Source organism: Lepus europaeus, chromosome 5 (assembly GCF_033115175.1).
Source record: "Lepus europaeus isolate LE1 chromosome 5, mLepTim1.pri, whole genome shotgun sequence".
Lineage (NCBI taxonomy): Eukaryota > Metazoa > Chordata > Mammalia > Lagomorpha > Leporidae > Lepus > Lepus europaeus.
Window position 1 is genome coordinate 41,643,836 of NC_084831.1, and position 18,724 is coordinate 41,662,559.

At 38.8% G+C, this 18,724-nt stretch overlaps 1 protein-coding gene across 3 annotated transcripts in view; it reads left to right on the forward strand.

Moving 5' to 3' along the window:
• Positions 1 to 18,724, forward strand: part of ELAVL4 (ELAV like RNA binding protein 4) — a 104,781-nt gene that overhangs the window by 20,461 nt on the left and 65,596 nt on the right. Inside the window, exon 1 of one of the 3 annotated variants that reach the window (XM_062193334.1) lies at positions 16,420 to 16,428. The exons of the other annotated variants lie outside the window; for them this stretch is intronic. Coding sequence (XP_062049318.1) covers positions 16,420 to 16,428 — 9 coding nt within the window. Of the gene's footprint in view, positions 1 to 16,419; positions 16,429 to 18,724 lie in introns of those variants that run through there. 3 annotated transcript variants of the gene reach the window in all.

The window sequence follows — 18,724 nt, forward strand, 5'->3', positions numbered from 1 at the left end:
CAGGACTCGAAACAGCAACCAAATGGGATGCAGGCACTGAAGGCAGCAGCTTTGCCCTCTATGCCCCAGCGCCAGCCCAATTCCCTATACTTTAAACTTCCTCTCTGTAAACCAGGATTACTAGGATTTAGTGAACCAATGCAGAAACATTCTTGGAAGCTGGAATTAAAAGATAATTGTTTTTGTACAAAGAATTTTTGAAATCCATATATTCTAGAAGTCTTCAAAACAGTTCATAAAAAATGCCTCTAAGGAAAAACTATGCCTGTCTTTAAAAAAAATTATACCTAAGTAAACTTATATTTTCCCATGAATCTTTTGAAATGCTTGAAGGACTTAAAATAATATTTAGCATATAAAGTGATAATGGTCATCATCATTATTATCATACAATGTTCATTTGTGTCCCATTATTCAAATATTTTTTGAGTATTCACTATATGCTAGAGATGTCCTAGATGCTGGAGATAAACAGCAGTGACTAAGACAAGTGCCTATCCTTGTGCTTTTGTTTTAGAGGCAGAAGACGGATAACAGATTAAATAAGTAGATATTAGTAAATACCATATACTGTGTGAGATTTTAGTTTCACATAGTGAAATGCTATTTAAAAAATAAGAGCTAGTGGTTAGAGAATGACACTGATCAGTAGTTGTTTGTGGACTAGTGGTGAGGTCACAATATCTGGCTTCTACTTGGTAAGCTGCTGTAGCCAATGCCGTCTTCAAGAGGATGAGATTCATTATGTCCAGCTTCAGCTCCTGGGGTGACAGGCTTGCCTGAATGTCACTCAGTGCGAGGTAGTCAGCCCTGGCATATAACTGGAAAGTCAATGATTAAGTTGAGATGTATTGGGACCATCACTGCTTTACCTGTACCACGTAAAGCTGCCACCTGCAGCACTAGCATCCCAAATAAGTTCCCGGCTGCTCTGCTGCAGATCCAGCTGCCTGCTAATGCACCTGGGAAAGCAGCGGAAGATGGCCCAAGTGCTTGGCCCCTGTACCCACATACCCACGTGGGAGACCCAAAAGAAGCTCCTGGCTCCTGGCTTTGGCCTGGCTCATCCCCAGACATTGTGGCCATTTGGGGAGTGAACCAGCCAATGGAAGATCCTTTCTCTCTCTCTGTCTCTCTGTCTCTGACTCTCTCTCTCTCTCCTTTTCTCTCTGCCTCTGCCTTTCAAATAAGTAAATCACCTTTTTTATTTTTTATTTATTTATTTATTGACAGGCAGAGTGGATAGTGAGAGAGAGAGAGACAGAGAGAAAGGTCTTCCTTTTTGCCGTTGGTTCACCCTCCAATGGCCGCTGCGGACGGCGCATCTCGCTGATCCGAAGCCAGGAGCCAGGTGCTTCTCCTGGTCTCCCATGCGGGTGCAGGGCCCAAGAACTTGGGCCATCCTCCATTGCCTTCCCGGGCCATAGCAGAGAGCTGGCCTGGAAGAGGGGCAACCGGGATAGAATCCGGCGCCCCAACCGGGACTAGAACAAGGTGTGCCGGTGCTACAAGGCGGAGGATTAGCCTGTTAAGCCACAGCGCTGGCCGTAAATCATCTTTTTTTAAAAATCCTGAATTTTTTTTTAAATTTGAGATAAATGGGCCTGAGGAAAACCCAACACAGAGAACTAATAAACAGGCCAGAGGTCCCAGCCTATCAGGAAGAGGTTCTACTCTATTTCCCTATATTAGACCATGACATGGGATAACTGTCCCCAGAAGGTCAGAAGAAAGGCTAGACAATTCAGCCAAGGACAGAGTCAGCCAAGACATCTCATAAAATAAGCTTGGACGATCTAATGGCTCCTTGAGGGAGTCTGAACCTAGAAAATACAGTAGGAGTCAGTACTGCGGTGTAGTAAGTTAAGCCTCCAGTACCAGTTTGAGACCCAGCTGCTCCACTTTTTTTTTTTTCCTCGAAGATTTATTTATTTACCTGAAAGGCAGTGTTACAGAGAGGCAGAGAAAGAGAGAGAGGGAGAGAGAGGTCTTCCATCCCCTGGCTCACTCCCCAGATGGCCACAACGGTTGGAGCTCCACCGATCCGAAGTCAGGAGCCAGGAGCTTCTTCCAAGTCTCCCACACTTGGGCAGGGACCCAAGGACTTGAGCCATCTTCCACTGCTTTCCCAGACACACTAGCAGAGAGCTGGATCAGAAGTGGAGCAGCCAGGACTTAAACTGGTGCCCATATGGGATACTGACACTACAGGTGGTAGCTTTACCCATTACCCCACAGTGCTGGCACCTGCTCCACTTCTGATCCAACTCTCCTTTGGCCTGGCAGAGCCTCAGTCATTGTGGCCATTTGGGGAGTGAACCATCAGATGGAAGATCCCTCTCTCTCTCTCTTTCTATCTCTCTTCCTGTCTCTCCTCCTGTCTTTGTAAATAAAAATTTCAAGTAAATAAAAAATAAATCTTTTTTTAAAAAATGCAGTAGTCATTGACATTATCGTGAAACTCTTCCTTTCTATAAGGCTATTCTACTGATTTAGAGCATCAACTTTGTAAGTCTAAGAAATAGTTTTGGTCCTTCCCCACTTACTTATGGTAGAATCTTTATAAAGTCACTAACTTGTCCGAGCCTCAGTTTTCTTATCTGTAAAATGGGGCTAGTAATACCTTGCTCATAGGCTTGTTTAGATGATTAATTCAATTAACATGTGAAAAGGGCCTGATTTAGATTCTGTCACATAGTAGGTATTTTATAAAGAAGGATTATAAAACTCGTCATCCTAGGGTGTACATTTTAGATGTTGGTCATTTATTTCAGGGTTCACAGGGAGAGAAGCTTTAGACTGACATTAAAGAACTATTTTCCATTCCATGACTTGCAGAAAAGAGAGAAAATAATTTCAAAACTGAGGCTATATTGTCTCAGAAAGGGTTGCAGATGCTAGAGGAAAACAAAACTGGATTTGCTCCAAATTAGTATGATAGAGACCAGAACAGCCAGTCTCTCTCTCAAAGCTATGTTGGCTCCATCCTGCTAGGGTCACAGGACCTTAGAGGCCTGTGGCTCTCTGAAGAAAAACACTTGGTTAAAAGGGTTTTGAAATCTGAATTCCTGAGCTTTATAAGTTTTATCATTCACTTATGAATTCAAGGGGAGGATGAAGGATGATTTGACTATTTTCATAAGACAAAAATATTCAAGGAAAGACCCTAATCCAACTGGAATTTGTAAATAAAACTACTTGATGTCCCCTGGAAAGCACTAGTTCTAGAAGAGTATAGAAATAAACCTATACATATATATTTGTAATCTTCTCTTTCCATTGTGTATACTATTCCACAAAATTAAAATAAAATTTAAAGATTAAATACATAGAGCAAGAGAGCATAAGAGAAAAAAATATAGTTTATTCTCATCTCAAATCTCATTTGCTTTCATCAACAGTGTGTGGACTCAAAATTACTTTAAAAACAAACTGAAATTCTCCATCAAACACATTTAAGAATGGAAGATGGAAGACTAATTTTTCAAGCATTTAGCAGCATATTTTTTGTGCAGAGCATGGATGAAGCCACAAATATCTTTCTCCTGTTGTGGAGAGTAGCTTGTTAATATTATGATTCTCCTAGAATTTATTTGACCCCTTGGTCAATAGTTCTCATGTGTTTTAATATTGATACTTGATCTCATCTAAGATAAACAGAACAGGAAGAGTGAAGAAAAGGCTTAAGAAAAGGATTTTAAAATATACAACCATATATTCCTCGAATATACAACCACACATTCCTTTGAAGGGCTTTCTCAGCATGCCATGGAACCTGGTGTGTTGGGAAAAAGGAGGTTGCCACCTATGTCCCCATGTTCCCGGTAAACTCTCCAGGCACCCCAGGTGCCTAGGTCTACCTACAATCACTGATCCATTCAGCAGGTGTGTTGGTTGAATTATTTTTGTGTGCTGCACTCTGGGAGCAAAAAAGTCAACAACAATGGAAGCCCTACTCTTAAGGAGCTTCCAGGGTGATGCAATGTAGAGTGTTGTGTACCAAGACAGAAGAGGGAAAGGAGGTGCCTGCAGCCATGTGGTTCCTAGAAGATGGCTCTAGGAGGTTTTATAAAATGGCAGTGTTATATAGATGGAAGTGGGAGTAGCATTTTCATGGGCACACTTGCAAAGACATGGAAGGGACATCCAGCAGAAGATGTTCAATTATGGCAACTGCCTTGCTGCATTTTGGAACTTTATCTGTTTACAGATCTGTTTATTAACCTCCCAGGAATAAATTCCTAGAGAGCAAGGATCAAGTGCCATAGAACTCGGAATAATAATACATTTAATCTTTGCCACATTCCTGTGAACCCAGTTAACATAACCCTATCAATATGCTCCAAGTTACACTGAAAGAAACAGACACAGAAACTAAGTTGCTCAAGGCTATACAGCTAAACAGGAATTTGAAACTAGGCTATCAGATTCTAGTGCCTGTGTGTTTTAACTACTATTCTGTGTAGCAGATATTTAAGGAATGTTTGAATTGACTTTAATTGAATGGTTGTAGAATAATTACATGATTACTTATTCATTCATTTAAAAGGTATAGGGGTAGGCTTTTGATATAGTGGTAAGATGCCACTTGGGAAGCCTACATTCTGAATCAGAATACCTAGGTTCTAGCCCAGCTCTGCTTGTGATTCCAGCTTCCTGATAATGTGCAGCCTAGGAGGCAGCCAGTGATCATTCAAATAAGTGGGTTCCTGCTATGCACATGGGAGACCTGGATTGAGTTCTTAGCTCCTGGTTTTGACCTGGCCCAGCTCTGGCTGTTGCAGGCATTTGGAGACTGAATCAGCAGATAGGAATTTGCTCGCTCGCTCTCTCTTTTTCTCTTTCTCTTTCTCTTTCTCTGTGTGTGTGTGCTTCCTTGCCTCTCAGATACATAAAAAATAAGAGAAATAACATGCCAGGTATGCTCAGGTTTGATAGTTGTTGCAGCAAATTTTAAGAGCCTCCATTGGCTTTGGCTTTGGCTTTGACTTTGTGACTTTTGGTAACTCTCATAGGTAGAGATTTTCTGTGGAGCTCTTAACCTCAAGATGTTATTGCAGACTTCAGCCATATTCAGAATGAAAGTGGAAATAAAATGTGAATTCAGGCCTGAAAAAGAGGAGATTGGAGGAATGTGGAGTTGAAGCAACATTGGCCTGCCTGGAAACTGAAAGACTTCTGGCCTTATAAATACTATCTTTTGGGACAGTTTGAAAGAAGTTGAGGGAGACAATAACAATAAAGGTGATATAGCTTTAAAACAATGAAAGTACTCCTGTTTTTAAACCGATTCCAAAGAGGAGAGTGGTGAGTACAAAGTAGTGAGGACAGAGCAAGGAAAGTAGATTTGACTGTTAGGACATGGCAAGTTATTTGTTGATTCATTTATTCTGTAAACAAGACCTAAAACTGCACTGGGCTTACAAACGACTCAAATGCAGTCTTGTCCTCAAGGAACTCACAGTTCAGTGAAAGAGAAAGACAGGAAGCTGGGGAGTTTAGATGTTGGATGGTAAATGTCTGAAATGGAAATGTGTGCAAAGATTGATGTAGGATCCTTGAGAGGGTATTTAAGAAGGGCCTAATTGGCCTGATGGTGGAGAGATAAGTATTTTCCAAGTCAAGGGCAGTGCTTGCACTTGGGAGAGAACACAGAGAGTTCTGGTTTGTCATTGCTGGATGCAAAAGGCTGCAGCAGGATGTGGCTTGGAATGTGCTTCCAGGGCTTACAGAACTTGTAGTGGGTAAGGGCATTAGATGGTGTCAGTGACTTGAAGACATGTTTCAGATGTAGCTCTGCACCATATGAACAGGAGCTAGTAGTGTTACCTTCTGATTGCTCCTTAATCTTTAGTTTGCTCACTTGTAAAATGCCAAATGATGGCTAGGGAGGACCCCCATCTAGCTTTCAGAGTCTTTTTGAAAATTAAATGGGATGATGAGTATGAATGCGCTTAAAAAATCCCTAAGCTAGCATGTGATTTAGTGAATTCATAAGAGTTTTGTAAGGTGTTTATAAGGAATAGTCTCATTTCTTCAGTGGGAATAACACTTTCTGTGTTATCTCTGTACTTCTACCCTGGGAAATCCTCTTAAATTGCATTTTGTCAGTGGAGGTGCTGCTTAGAGCAGTCCAACTGGCGATTCCACCATGTGGAAAACCAGAATTGTTCTCTGCTCTTAGCATTCGGAGTGCACTGCAACCTTCTGGAATTTCCCATGAAAACAGGAGGATTTTCCTTGTAGGAAGTCACAAACCCTAATGCTTGCTTAGGATCTAATTTAACCATTCACAGTGGAGAGTTTTTGAAAGGGTAAAAAATACTGTAAATTGTGTTTTTAAGTGTCAAAAATAGTACTTTCATTATTCATTTTTTTAAGAGTTCACTCAACCCTTCTTCCTTTGCCTTGTATTTTCCTGTCTGTAAGTATTGTGATAACTTATTGGTGAATGTGAGGCATTGTGAAGATGAAGGAAATAGTTATTGGCATAGGTGATGTGTTCTTTTCTATTTTAGAAATTAAATTCCAAGAATAAATCTTACCAGCACCTAAATTAATCACCTTTGCCACTGGCAACACATTGCAATGGGCTAGTATTTTCAGAGTGTTAAGTTTTGTACAAGGAAGGAGGGGATGAACATGTTTCAAGTGCTTAGTATGTCCCAAGCTCTGGACCAGATACCTTAAATTTTTACTTTTAATCTTCACAGCAATCCTGCAAGGAAGATAGAATTGCTTGCATTTTTCAGATGAGTGAATTTAAATTACATTTCAGAGAGTCCTAAGTGACTAAATCAATGTCAAATCTAGAGTCAGTTTTCAAACCTAAGTCATATCAACCCCACACTTCATGCTCTTTCCATTGTACTTTGGTAGGGTTTTACATTAAGATCACTCCGGTAACATCCATTTGTTTGGCAGCATTTTCCAACTAATAGCAGATACACAGACAGATGTTTTAATCAGATTATTTACTTAGTCTAAGACCACTGAGTTGCATTTCAGGATGATAGGAACTTTCTTCGGGCTCAGAGGTTTAGGAAGGGGCACAGAATTTGGTTTCAGACTTGAATTTGGATTGTAGTCATAGCTGAATAATAGAGCTCACTTCCTAAATCTTCATTTCTCCACACTTCTACATCTGAAAATGGGAGAACTGACAATACCTGTTTTGCAAAAGTATGTGAGACTTAAGTGAAATAAAATACATAAGACCTCCTATCATCATTTATTATGTGTTTAACTATTGCTAAGAGAGGAAAGAATTACTGGTAATTGCTTGCCTAAACACTTTCTTATGTAAACCAAAAGCACTTTTTAATGAGAATTATAGCAGGATCTCCATTTATTAAGCATTTGACATGTGCCAGGTAGGGAATTTGCTAGACACTTTGTATATATTTCTCCATTACTGCATTTATGGCATTATATAGTAATTACTCATTTACTTATTTACTTCCTTGAAGGCAGGTGCCTTTTCTCTCTCCTTTCTCACTCCTTAGTATTCCTGTCATTGAACATAATGGTTTCTGGCCCATTAAAGGAACACATTAATGTTACAGAATTTAGCTTGGCTTTTGTTGCTTTGTGCTGCCTTTCTTCTTTTAAGAGCTAACTTCAGGTATGAGGAGGGGCTATTCAAATGAAGTACCATATCAACATCATAAAAATGTGGCTAATAACTTGTTTTAACATATGCCTATAACTAAAGAAATTTGAAGTTGCTGTAGTTTGACAACAGATCATTCTATTTGTTAGCCTTTCACTTTTTCAAAAGGGAAATTTGGGGGCCAAAAGGACTATATCAACAGTTAGAAGAGTTTACCACGCTTATTTTGTGATTTTAAATGAGGTACTGTATACTCAAAAAAGGAAATTCTTATCAATACCTTTATTTTATATACACTGATTAATGGCAGAATATTTACTGAAAAATACATCTTTAGGCAGTTTTATGGTATGAATATCGTAGAGTGTATTTTCATACCCCTACATAGTATTTATCAACCACTTGATATGGCCTCTTGATTCAATCAAGAGACAATAGGCAGATATATGAGGCCTCTGCTGGCATAACACAGCATGCTGTTTTACACTAAACTTTTCCATAAGTGAAAGTAGTGCCCTCTAAAATAGTGATTTAAAAGCACATACAGATATATAAACCCAATAGCATACTCATTTATTGTCATTTTCAATTTTGTACTATACAAAATTATATGTGCTATACTTTTATGTGACTGGCAGTTCAGTAGATGTGTTTAAACCAGCTTCACCAAAAACATGTGGGTAATGTGTTGGCCATGACGTTACTTTGATTAATGTTATTACACTGTCATATATGAGGCCCATTGTTCACCAAAATGTCATTATGTGGCACATAATTGTACATATATCGTATCTGCTTACTATATATAAATGACACAAATACATGTATCATATCCACATTATTCTTAGGAACATGGTGAATTAGTACTAAAATGGTCTCGTCTGCGAATTATATGTGACACAGTTTGAAATATATACAAAGTAATATTTTTGAAATTTTATCATGTATTTTGAAGAGTCTTAGTATTTCTGAATTTTAGATGTGCCAATCTGACTATTTCTAATTAGTGAGGTTTTAATAGCAAGTTCTGAAAAGGGCAAAAGACTGTAAAGACAGCAGTATTAATTTATTCATCCTATATAATCAAAAATTCTGTTGTTTTGAGGCAAATCATCAAAACACATATAGTAAGAAATTTTAAAAATAGAACAATGAGGAAACTGAAATGAAGAAAGTTGAGAGACTTGTTTTAAATAAAATAAACCCAGAGGAAAGCTTTGTGCTTTTCAAAAAAAACCAGTTTACTGTGAGATCTCATGGTCTTTACACAGAAGGGGCTATAAATTTGGCATTCATTTTCCTAACAGTGTTAAAAAGAAGGGACCCAATGAATTAATTTTTAGTGTCCGAAAAACAAAAGCAAAAAGAAACCCATCATACAGAGGACAGAGAATATTAGTGGTTCATTATCATAATAAAGTATTTGTCTCAGAGCACTCAGAAATATTCTGATACTTTGTGACTTTTTTTTTTGCCTCTCTTTGCTTGTTGGTGGGATTTTTAATAAATATGTATTAGGAGAATCTCTGTATGCAGGGAAGGGAGAAGAAGAGAAGCTTAAAAAGCATGGTGCAGAGTGCTGCCTGACAGTGTCATACATTCACAAGATGTCCTTGAAGATGGAGCACAGAACAGAGATCAAGGAAATTTTGTCAGCTGCAGTTGGGAAAATAAATGGCTGTTGTATGATTGGGCAGATCGTGAAAGTAGGCTCCTGCTCAAACCATATAATTAAGAAAAGTGGGAGCTTTTGTCCAAGTGCGAAATGTTCATAATACCAGAATTTGTCAGCAGGAGCTCTTAGAACCGATCAGTACTTTTCTCTCCCGATCTGAGGAATGGTTTTCTTATAAATCATCTTCTCTTCTTGCTGTCCCTCTGAAGGTTGCTGCCAGGTGATAAAGCAGACTTAAGACTGTAACCTTGCTAATTCACAGTGATTTAGGTGAAGGGGAGACTGAACGAGAGACTGTTTCAAGAAATGTGATTTTTATTCATTTGAGCTCCCATGTGTCCTCCAGTGTAGAAACAAATACAGTGGGGCCAAGGAGAGATCCCATAGGATGGCTCTGCAGAACAGATAGAATCATTTTCAATACTATGGCTCCAAAGAGTTTGAAGGACTTGACATTTTCTTTCTTTTTTAAAAAAATAACTCCCTTCCAGATTAAAGAAGTGCTATACTGTCACTGTAAAAACAAAACAAAAGGTTAGAAAAGAAAGGTGGATACAAGTATAACAATCACCCGTAATCCTATCATTTATGGTGAGCATTTTTATTTTTCCCTCCTACTCTGTGCATGTTTATGTAATTGAGATAATCAATCTTGTATTTCACTCCTTCTTCTACATTGATTATACAGATTTTTCTTCTGTTATAAAAAGCCATTATACATGTAATTGAACAACTGCAGAATATGATATCATAAAACTGTACAATAAGTTATTTAAACATTCCCCTTGTCAGACCCTTAGGTCATTTCTGGTTTTTGGTTTTTTTTCACTCTTCTTGATATACCTCATTGTGTATACTTTTGGTTTATAGTTCTGGATTCTTTTCTCAGCTTCAGAATAGATCATTAGTTCCATGAACATGAACATAAAGTACAGAAAGGTTGTGCCAGATTTATATGTCTACTAGTAATGATGAGAAAGACCAGATTTCTCTGCACTTTAAATCTTGGCAATTACAAGTCTTGAATCTCTGTTTTCTGTGTACATGCGTTGCCCACAAATAATTCAAGGACACATTTCTCCCACTCTAGATCTGAAGTCTCACTAACACTGATTTGGTAGAATCCAGTTTTATTCCTTCCAGAGAATGTCTGAGGGGGGATGGTGTCCAGCTGGCTCTCAGGGGTACTTGAAGGAGTAACATTCTCTGTCAAGTCAAATATTTTTTTTTCCTAATGTTTCTATCTTATGTATTTTTTTAAAATCTAAAGAAAGGCAGTGAAGGAGGAAAATAAAAATAAAGTTTTATGTGTGCCAAAGTAAATTTTCAAATTTAAAACTACCTTTTTACAATGATGCTTAAGAATTTTCAGTAATAAACCCGTATATACAGTATGAGGGTATGTGAATTGTATAATTTACCATGACTACTTATATGTATGGGGTACTTCAGAAAGTTCCTGGAAAAATAGAATTGAAAGATAAATTTATTTTGTTGCAAAAAAGTTTTTAAATGTATGCATAGATTTTTCATAATATGTATTTTTCATGAATTTTTGAAGTACCCACACACATTGTGCTTCTGAGAACCATTTTGTTTTACTCAGTGTCTTTAGCTTCAGAATAACCCAAATAATCTCTCACTTTTGAATTGTCCAATTGAAGAGCTGTTAACAATATACAATTCCTCTGTAAAAATAGGTTACTATACAGTTTTTTCTAGATGCCAACTCCCTGTGCTCCTCTTCACTTATCTGCTTATCCTCACCTCTGCTATGGGAAGAAAATTTTTCAAAATAAACTGTATTTCCATGTAAATTTATGAAGCCTCTAATCTTAGTAGTATAAAATTTAGATTCAGAGATATAACCCTAATGCTTTAGATCATGATACATGAGTATGCATGAAAAAGTTCACGGGAAATTGAATTAAAAGACAAGGTTTTTTTTAGTGCCATAGATCTTTGAAATCCATGCATAGTGTTTTCATATTATGCATTTTCCATTAACTTTTTGAAGAGCCATCTTACTTATATATACACAATAACACACTGCTTTTACAGATAACTCTTGATAAGTTTACTCATACTTTGAGCTACAAGCCAGGCATTTTATAAATATGCAACACTGTGTCTACATGAATTGCACCTTAGGCTATTGTTTATGCATATAATTAGAAGATGAATCCTACCTAATCAGTCTGTGAGCAGTTTTTCAAATGATGCATTAACTATTCTTTGTGTGGAAGATGAAGATAACGTATTTGCTATCACAGTTGGTTCCTGTCCCAACAGTTACACTTAGCTTGTTTTAGGCATCTTGGTTATTTTGTCCACAGAAAACATTCAGAGTTTAGAGAGGCTGAGGGGATCGGATGGGAAGGAATTGTTTTCCCATTGTTTTTTCTTAATTAGAGCTAATAATTTTGCAAGAAACCTAAGTTTGCCCACGAGATTGTGTTTATATTAAAATGAAAACATTTGTCTTTTTCTAATATGACTTTAACATAGTATATTAAAAGTATCAAATTGTATTTACTTATTGGCCATTGTACCAAAAAAAAAATGAACTGTGGGGGTGAAGGAAAGGTTCTCTCCTGTTTATATATGATCAAGCTTGTCCCTCAGTTCTGGAGAGTTTTCTGTAAAAGTCTTTTCAAACCAAACCCCAAAGGTTTTACATCTGGATGGACACACCAGGAAATCATTTTAGTTCCTAAATGAAGCTCTAAGAAATACAGTGAGATATAAAAAGAGGCTAGTATTTATTTAGGAGGGGAAATGTGTATGATGTATCTGAGGAAGATTAAAAAGTTGAGTTTCTGTGAATTTGAGAAAAATGCCTAAGAGAAATTAAATTTTGATTATGCTTTTCATATCCATGCTGGCCCTGCTATTTTAAGTATTAATGCTTCTTGTTCTCTCCATCAGCTGGTGATTTTTTGAAAGCCCTGAATACCTCCACTGAGAATACTTTGGGCATGCCTGGTATTCCTCTGCAGTGGAGAAGATGCTATTTCAAAGGAGGGATACCTTGAGCTTCCCTCATTGTTCTAAGGGGCTATTTGTTTAGGACATGGCGTTTAGAGCAAGAACAGGACTGTCAGTTCAGTGTCAGAATCACATAGGATTCAATGTATGTGCTTTTGGTGAAAAGGAGGAGTCATTAGTGAAACTCTGGAGGGGGTTGCTTAAAGAAAGAGGTATAGACCATTGATTTTATTTCTTTCTTTAGCTGCCGTACTCTGCCACCCTCTCAGCTCGAGCCCTCTATGGAAGGGAGCAAATTATTTTGTTTCCCCAATTCCTAGGACAATGCCTAGGCCTATAATAGCACTCAATAAACTTGTGTTGATTGAATATACTTGTTTTAAGGATATGCTAAGAGTGTATTACCACGTAGTTTTCTAGAGTAAATAGGTCTTTCAGGTTATTTGTGCATCTGCCCAAAGGTATTATTAAACTGTCAACATGTTTTCTCCAGTTGGAATTAAATATTTTTTCTAGAGTTTTCTAGTTACCTTTCCACGGAATCTGCAGAAACTTGGTACAAATAGTTTGAGGGACACGAGTGTACTATTCAGCCAGAATCCCCTGGGCCTCTGGTCAGCAAACTAGTTGGAGGGGAGATACTCCCAAATTCTCTTGTCCCAGAGTTATGAGACCCTTCTCTTTGACCCCAGTAATAACACATTTCTCCTTTGCAACTGAATCATAACCAAGAAAGTGTTGCTTTTAAAAGTGACTGCAGTGACTGGAGTAAATTAAAACCTTTTGAAAGTTGGGAAAGTATGGGTTTTATGAGCTGATAGCAGAAACTATAAAGAAATATAAAATTGGGGGGGGTGTAAGAACATTTTTAGTATCTCTCAAGGAGGAAGAAAAGAAATGAAAAATTATTCCTAAAAATAATGTCTGTCTTCAGGAACACTGAGCCTGCTGTGTAATTTTCTAACTTAGGGGATTTGTTTTTCAGGGTTTTGAAAGGCGAGTGAGGTGCAATAGTCTGAGCCACTCCACCAGACTCTAACATACTGCATGTCAGATTTTTATAAGGGTTAAGTGGGAAATGCCTACAAAGAGAATTAGGACTTTTATTTTTGTTCTCATGAATAATTTAAATATATTTCTTTAATGGTTCTATTCAGTGACTGCCCTGGGTAAACATTATTCTTCATGCTCTTGGGAGCACTTGTTCTATTACATAAGGGTTAGCCTTTATACATAAATTTTCAAAAGTCTTTCCAATACAGTAAAAGAAAATACCTTTAAATACTCGTTAAAATACTTAATAAAATATATGTGTGTGTCTCAAATGTGCACACCTGAGACATGTTTGCAGTTGGTACATTCCTTTAGCATCTTTCTAGTTCCTGTGAATGCCATCATTTAAAGAGGGCTTAAAGTACAAGCATAGAATATTTGGAAAAGAAAAATATTCCTGTGACCTTTCTTAGTTCTTTCCTCCTGATATTTTTGCATGAACTGAGCCATGAGATCACTCTTCCACCAGAACAGAAGTTGAGGACTGCTGAGAACATAGTGATGGGTATGCAAGAGCCTTGCACTGGGGCTGGTGTGACACAGTAGGTTAAGGCACTGCTTCCAACACCCACATCCCATATCACAGTGCCGGTATGGGTTCTGGCAACTCTGTTTCTGTTTTAGCTCCCTGCTAATGTGCCTGGGGAGGCAGCAAAAGATGGCCCAAGTACTGGGATCCCTACCACTCATGTGGGGAACCCAAATGAAGTTCTGGGCTCCTGGCTTCAGCCTGGCCCATCCCTGGCTGTTTGCAGCCATTTGTGGAGTTAAACAGCGTATGGAAGATGACCTCTCTGTCTCTCTCTCTCTCTCTAAGAGTAAATAACTATCAAAAGAATTTAATTAAATAAATTCTGAAAGAAAGAATATATATAAAGAGTGATTTGTGAAGGTAGAAAAGGTTTTTCCCTTTGATTATATAGTTAGTATTTAGCTTTTCTAATTCCATACTATGTTCTTTTTTTTTTTTTTTTTTTTTTTTTTTGACAGGCAGAGTGGATAGTGAGAGAGAGAGAGAGAGAGACAGAGAGAAAGGTCTTCCTTTTTGCCGTTGGTTCACCCTCCAATGGCCGCTGCGGCCGGCGCATCTTGCTGATCCGAAGCCAGGAGCCAGGTGCTTCTCCTGGTCTCCCATGGGGTGCAGGGCCCAAGCACTTGGGCCATCCTCCACTGCCTTCCCGGGCCATAGCAGAGAGCTGGCCTGAAAGAGGGGCAACCGGGATAGAATCCGGCACCCCAACCGGGACTGGAACCCGGTGTGCCGGCCCATACTATGTTCTTAAATATTGGTTTTTTTATTGTTCTCCCTCATTTCTCCTAATGTTGACCACAGCGATCAATAATATCTGTGGAGGGATTACCATGGCAGGAATAGTGCTGAGAACTTCACATACTTGATCTCATTCACTCTTCATGATAGTTCTGTGAGGGTGGCTACCTCTATTCACTTCTTATACCAATAAAAGCAAAGACTGCCCTGAGCTACCACATTCTACTCTCTCCCTTCTGATGACTCATTATATGGAGCCCCAGCCCAGTGATGTACAGTGTATGTTGCCAACATTCTTCAGTAATAGTTCTCATCCACCTGGTTTGGGGAGTAAGTGGAGACTAAATCAGTGGAAGAGAGTGCTGAGGCAGGGTTCTAAACTTTTCTTTCAAGAAGTAAGGGGATTTATCAGTCTACACCAGGGGTAGGGAACTTTTTTTTCTGCCAAGGGCCAGTTGGATATTTATAACATTCAGAGGCCATATAAAATTATCAACTTAAAAATTAATGTGCTATAGATTTGTTGAATTTTGAGTCCTGCCTGAGGTTTCCTTGGCGGGGCCATACCAGATGATTTCATGGGCGTTAAACGGCCTGTGGGTCAGACATTCACCACCCCTGGTCTTCACAGAAGTGCCCCAAAGATATTGTAGCTGAAATTGGAAAGATCAGTTTGGAGGCTTTCAATCTATAGACAATAGATTGGCTTTTAGGGGAAGAAAGGGCCAGATTTTGAGTGGGGCCATGCCAGTCAAAGGCTACTAGAATGAATGTGTCAGAAGCAGAAAGCAGAATGTTGATTTCAGGGACTGGGAGAAGTAGGGGTTAGAGATTTGTTGTTTCATGGGTACACAGTTGCAGATTTGCAAGATGAAAAGAATTCTGGAGATGGATGATAGTGACAGTTGCTCAACATTATGAATGTACTTAATACCATTGAATTGAACACTTAGAGATGGTTAAGATAATAAATTTTATATGTATCTTACCACAACAAAAAAATCCAAAAACAAATCCACACTAAAAATACTATCTCAATGCATGCCTGGTGTATAGTAAGTTCTCAGTAATTGGTGGTTTACCTATTTTGTCTTCTTGTTCGATGTAAAATGAGGATGATATTAATTCTCATTGGCTTATACTTTACAAGGTTGTTTGAGGGATACAGTAACCTATTGACCTACAAGGACTTTCATTCATTCAACAGTCATTTATCCAGAACCTGCCTGTTGTCAAGCTTTGTTCTACTTGCAGGAGATAAGCAAAAGAGCTACAATTTCTGTCCCATGGATCTCAGAGTTCAGTTCATCATTTTTTGTGCACTGTAAAGTGCAATATTCAGAAATGTGCGGAGGTAGACATGTCTTATTTTATGATATGGCCACCCTCACCCCACATCCCAAAGAACTAAATCCTTATCTAAATGGTCATGCCTATGTTGTCTTATTTCTTTTTGTTTTGGTTTTTGTAAAAGACATATTTATTTATTTAAAAGGCAGAGTGACAGAGAGAAGGAAAGGCAGACAAAGATCTTTCATCTCCTGGGTCACTCCTCAAATGCCTGCAACAGCTGGAGCTAGGCCAGGCTGAAGCCAAGAGCCCTGAACTCTATCCAGGTCTCCAACATAGATGATAGGGACCCTAGTACTTGAACCATCACTATCTACTTCCTGGGTGCATTAACAGGGAGCTGAATCAGAAGCAGAGTCAAACCAGAACATCAGTATGGGATTCAGGCATCTCAAGCAGCAGCTTAACCTGCTAAGCCACATCTGCCCCTGTATTACCTTAAGATTACTTAAGTGATGGGCTAGTGTTGTGATGCAGCAGGTTAAGCTGTTGCCTGTGACACTGTCATCCCATATTGGGGTACTAGTTTGGGTCCCAGCTGCTCAGCTTCTGATCCAGATCCCTAAAAATGCACCTGGGAAAGCTGTAGATAAGGCCCAAGTACTTGGACTGCTGCCACCTAAGAAAGAGTATACAAGTGAAAGTAATCTTTAGACCTGGGCTTCAGTCTCATCTCTGCCTCTAATTAGCAGTGTAATCTTAGGTAAGTCATTTCCTCTTTCTGATCCTAAGTTTCCTTGTCATGAAAATTATGGTTTTGGGCTCTGTGGTTCCTAATATTCTCTGATATTTTTTATGCATCCACACTGTGAATTCAGTAAGGGCCTGCTCTTTGTTCTTGTATATCTAGGGCCTAGAACAACACCTGGGACACTGGGGCTCCATCTGTGTTCAAACAACATATGCAGATCTTGCCATCATTGAAGTAAACCCTCTCCCCTTTTTGTTAAAGATTTATTTATTTATAAGAAAGGCAGAATTATAGAGAGGCAGAGGCAGAGAGAGCGAGAGAAAGAGAGAGATAGACAGAGAGACAGAGACAGAGGTAGAGGTCTTCATCTACTGGTTCAATCCCCAGATGGCCACAATGGCCAGAGCTGGGCTTGATCCAAAACCAGAGCCTAGAGCTTCTTTCAGGTTTCCCCTTGGGTGCAGAGGCCCAAGGATTTGGACCATCTTCCACTGCTTTCCCAAGCCATAGCAGAGAGCTGGATCGGAAGTGGAGCAGCCCAGCCGGGACTCAAACAAATGCCCATATGGGATTCTGGCACTGCAGGTGGCAGCTTTACCCTCTATGCCACAATGCTAGCCCCTGTAAACCTCCTTTTAAATATCTAAATACATAGATATAGATATAGCCTGGTAAATCAAAGAAGTAGAGTTACAGGTGCTTTGAGGGAACATAACAACTCTGAACTGCCATGAAAGTCAAAGATGGTTGGCTGTTTATGTTTTACAAATACACTGAGGAAGAGGATGTCCCAGCCTTCTCTCCTTACCTCCCCTCTGTAGAGATAAAAGATCCTGGTGATGATCTGGCAGCTGCACATCAGAGGCCCTTCCTTTGCTTTTGTTGTGTATTTTTGCAAAAAAGAGTAGTGGGAGGGGTGAGGTTAATGCATTGAGTGTGAGTAATTAGTCATTCAAACCATTGACATTTACAATGACAGGATTTGAGTGCCTATGTTATTGTGCATTGCTCTAATAGTTTATCCCTGGAATTTTCAGCCTGTATTATGTTTCCTAAAATATATCACGGGAGCATAAAAGATATAATGTAGTGCTTTGCATAACCATTAGAGTTTGAAGTCAACTGAACCTCCTCAGTGCTCCATCCTGGATGCTGACTATAATTCTGTTTTTAATTGCCTTTCGGAAGAGGAAAGGAGGGCAAGTCAGGGGTTTGGAACCTGGTCACCTGCAAAGTTGGCTGTGAGATCCACACAGAATGTTTCATTAAAGTACATGTGAACACTTGAGTAACTGATACTTTTATTTGCAATGAAAATTGTGCTGTTAGAATATCAAAGGCATTAGCCTGGGGAAGCAACTGTTCTGATTTTCCCAAGCCAGCCTCTGTGCTTACTGGAGGGTGTGATTCCCACCAACACACACATTCCCTACCTCTGTTCTGTTTCCCAAGTAAAGAGCACAGGTGTCCTCTCTTTAAAATCCTTCACATAGCCTTAAAATACTTTAGGTCATATTCATGTATTCATTATCTTTTCATCTTAGCATCTTCTCTTACTTTCCAGGTAATGATTTGAAATCCTCTTGGTCTATTCATATGTCGCATTTGTTTCTGACATTTTACATTTCTGATTTCTTTTTTTAGCCTGAGTTGCATCCCGGGATGCATCATTAAGACCAGTGAGGGGTCTTAATATATGATGTGTATTAATATATTCACAAATATCTCTCAGCTTTTACACCGTACATTTTTATTTAGAAAATTCTGTATGTGCATATATGTATATTTTCATCAGTTCTTTCTGCATACACAAAAAGATAGCCATGTAGTGGTTGTACAGAGCAAATAGAGGTCCATCTCAATTGAACAGGAATACTTGACCTAATATATAATGTGGTCAGTTGAAGTGGCTCAGTAGTGGATATAGCATCTCATGGCTCCTTTTCAAAGGTTTGGGCACAGTTGAGTTTGATTTACTGATAAGGCTCAACTCCAGGAGTCAACATAAATTAGGAAATTCATACAGAAAGCTAATGGAGTAACTGAAATTACTTTGCTGCAGCTTTAACACTTCCTAGGCCTTTC